Source organism: Adiantum capillus-veneris, chromosome 5, assembly GCF_014529385.1.
Source record: "Adiantum capillus-veneris isolate H3 chromosome 5, ASM1452938v2, whole genome shotgun sequence".
Lineage (NCBI taxonomy): Eukaryota > Viridiplantae > Streptophyta > Polypodiopsida > Polypodiales > Pteridaceae > Adiantum > Adiantum capillus-veneris.
This window is the reverse complement of record NC_140935.1, coordinates 81,564,034-81,567,149: the sequence shown is the minus strand read 5'-3', so window position 1 is coordinate 81,567,149 and position 3,116 is coordinate 81,564,034. Positions and strand designations below refer to the sequence as shown.

At 41.9% G+C, this 3,116-nt stretch overlaps 1 protein-coding gene across 1 annotated transcript; it reads left to right on the top strand.

Moving 5' to 3' along the window:
• The first annotated feature begins 306 nt into the window (after nucleotides 1–306).
• Nucleotides 307–2,341, top strand: LOC147457600 (uncharacterized). Its single transcript, XM_086513622.1, has 5 exons — nucleotides 307–569; nucleotides 669–840; nucleotides 1,056–1,118; nucleotides 1,174–1,204; nucleotides 1,289–2,341. Exons 2-5 carry the CDS (start codon nucleotides 820–822, stop codon nucleotides 1,564–1,566), a joined length of 393 nt encoding a protein of 130 aa, XP_086369748.1. The 5' UTR covers nucleotides 307–569; nucleotides 669–819; the 3' UTR covers nucleotides 1,567–2,341.
• Nucleotides 2,342–3,116: the final 775 nt, after the last annotated feature.

The following is a 3,116-nucleotide window of genomic DNA, read 5'->3' as shown; positions in this document are numbered from 1 at the left end:
AGTATTAAATGCTTGCTTCACCTAGTTTCTCTATAGCTTCTACAAGCCTTGGCATGGTGGGGCCCTAAATAATTTAGATTTCGGTGATTATCTATGCTCTAAAAAGTATGGTAGAGAAAAAGCATAAGCCAAGTTTCCAACCCTCAAGAGCAGCATCGTCATCCGCACGCGCGGACGATTGGCGAGCTCCACAAGTGGAATAACCTCCCTCATGTTGCAAAAGGTTCAGCTTTTTTGAAGGCGGCATCAAAATTAAAAGGCCCCATCGGCTTAAGCATTGCAAGGATGTAAAGCATTGCTTGAAGGTGATAAATACCTTCCTTTCCACTTGCAGGCAGGTGGAAGCCGGTGCAAGCACATGATTTGCACTATAACTGCTACCTAACAAGTATGGTCGAGAAAAAGCATAAGCTAAGTGATTGCCAACCCTTAAGAGCATCATAGTCGTCCGCGCGCACGCACGCAGACAACCAACGAGCTCCACAAGCGGGATAATCTCCCTCCTGCTAGGCCTATAGAAGTAGCAACTTTTCTGAAGGCGTCAACAAAAGGCCCCATTGGTTTCTAAAGTAAGTTAAAGCTATTCAACACATATCTAAACATTATTTTGGATTTTGGCATGAGCACAGGACTTTAATGAGGCCGAAAACTGCACATCCATATCGCAGGCACCCAAGGGGCAAGGGGTTGAGTACAACTAGCACCATACGTGCCACCGGCAAGCTGCATTGTGGTTGGGAATGAAAGCGTGCTCTAAACACTGCCATGTTGATGAGCTTGCTCCTGCTCCTTTGATGGTTTGACAATGCTTCCAAGCTGATGGAGCTGATGCTCATAATTGTACGACCTCTGCAGACCATTAGCATTTGCATGTTATTGAGCATGTAAGTCAAAATCTAGATAGTGCATTAATCCCGCTAGATCATCACTAACTTGAAGCCAATCAAGGTTCTGCTCATGCATCACTCAGGATAATGTGTTGATGCGGCATGGTCTTATATTATATATATGAGGCAGCTGCTGAATATTGTCTTGTAACCCCTGCAAATTTGCAGAAACTATTATCTAGGTCCGCATTAGCAAGAACTTTGAGGTGTACTACTGATGCTCAGATTATCGTGAATAGACGGAGGATCGAGATCCTCATAACGCAGCAACTGATCCTTCACAAAGATTGATGTAGGAATTACATTATTAATTAGAGGTATGTCTTGATCAAAATTAATTAGCCCGCCATTGTGATTAGTAGCGTCTTCATTAGAAATTTGTGAGTCCTCCTTGGCCGCAGAGAAAGGAAGAGGAGCGGGAGAAGGAGCAGAAAGAGTGATCGACCTGCACAGGGCTGTGATGAAGGTCTCTGCGACAACGTTCGTAAGATTCAAAAGTTGTGCTAAGCGGCTCCATGGTTGGGTTTTGGTGACGAATGATACATACATTCAAGATCATTGGCAACTAGCAGCTTCTTCAATGGATACCACCAGCTTCTTCATGAAGGAGGTTCCTATGATGCCACCCTCCTCATCATGTATTGTAATGCTGGGTCTTCGCCTACTTGCCAGAGTCTGACGTCAACATGAGGGTGCTTCGAAAGAAACGCTCATATTCGATGGCATCAACATTTGAAGAGGAGCTAGCGAGGCAAATTGCAATCTATTTCTAATTGGAGATTAGAAGTCTCTAAATATGATGCTCCTGAGGAGGAGTTTTGGAGGCTTTATTCAAATATATCTAATAGCTATATACCTAACAGATGGGAACTTACGCTTCTGAATGACTATTTCTTTGAGCCTATTGTGAATGATGGTTGGACATGCCCAACATGGTTGTGGTAGGGAAGCTCTGAGCTGTGTTAACCAAATGCAATCTCCAATGCTAGCCCCTTGAGGGATTGTATGAGAAGCATGTTAGTTGTGCAATGTTGTTGTTCATTGGATGCAAAGGAAGGCCTCTCTCTAGATGTAGTCACATATGCTTACACCTTAAATGTTTGTGGCCTACTTTCTAGGGGCTACTGGAGAAATATTTCATTCTCGGCCATGCTTTGTTTGATATGTATGCCTAATGTGTTGTCATCATGAAGCACAAAAAGTCCTTGATGGGCGTGTCTCTTGTATAACCAACATGCTGGTTATAAGAGATGGCATATAGGAGAGGGTTCAACATACTGGTTGAAGGATACGATCAACATGGATGTGGAAACAAAGCTTTGGGCTCCTTTCTCAAGAAAGTAATCTTGCACTTTGAAAGCCTGTGGCTATATGCAAGACCTTCATGTGGGTAAAATAATTCACAATGAGATTGCTATTCAGAGAATATTTGAGAAACATGTTGTGCTTGATAATGTTTTGGTCGATATGTATACCAAATGTGGTCTCCTTATGTAAGCAAAAAAATTTCTTGATGACCTTTCTATGCAAATTTTTGTCTCTTGGAATGCATGGAGTGCAGGCTTTACCCAACATAAATGTCATAAGAAAGCTCTCAATTGTTCTAACTAGATGCAAGTGAGAGTTTCTTGCTAGACAAAGTCTCTTGGAGTTCTCTTATAGGAGGATATACCCAACAAGGGATTGCCAAGGAAGCCATGAATTGTTTTTGTTGGATGCAATACTAGGGAACCTTCCGAACAGTGGACACTTTTCTTAGTGTGTTGAATGCATGTAGATACTAAGGGCTGCTTGATGAGAGCCAAAGTTTTTTGATAGCATGATGGGAAAAACTGACATTATATTAGACAAAGAGCACTACACTTGCATGGTTGACATTTTCATGCGGTCAATGCATTTTAACTAAGTTGTGAGAGCAGTCAAGCTCATGGCATCATGTAAGTATCCTCTAGATTGGTGGTCAACACTTCTAGGTGCTTTCTCGAGAATGGAGAAATGTGGAGATTGGTTAATTGGCCTTTGAGTGTGCAAATGAATTAGAGAAATATAACGTTGCAGCATGTGTGTAGCATTCTTTGGAGTTTTCCCTACCCTTATGTGAAGTTGGAATTTAGTTTTGATCCCTATTTTTAGGGAAGAAAAAGTCGCAAAGTAGGAATATTTGCAACTTCTTGCAAGGTTGCTATGTTGGATTGGTTGCTCCATTATTTTGGTGTATAAGGACAAGAT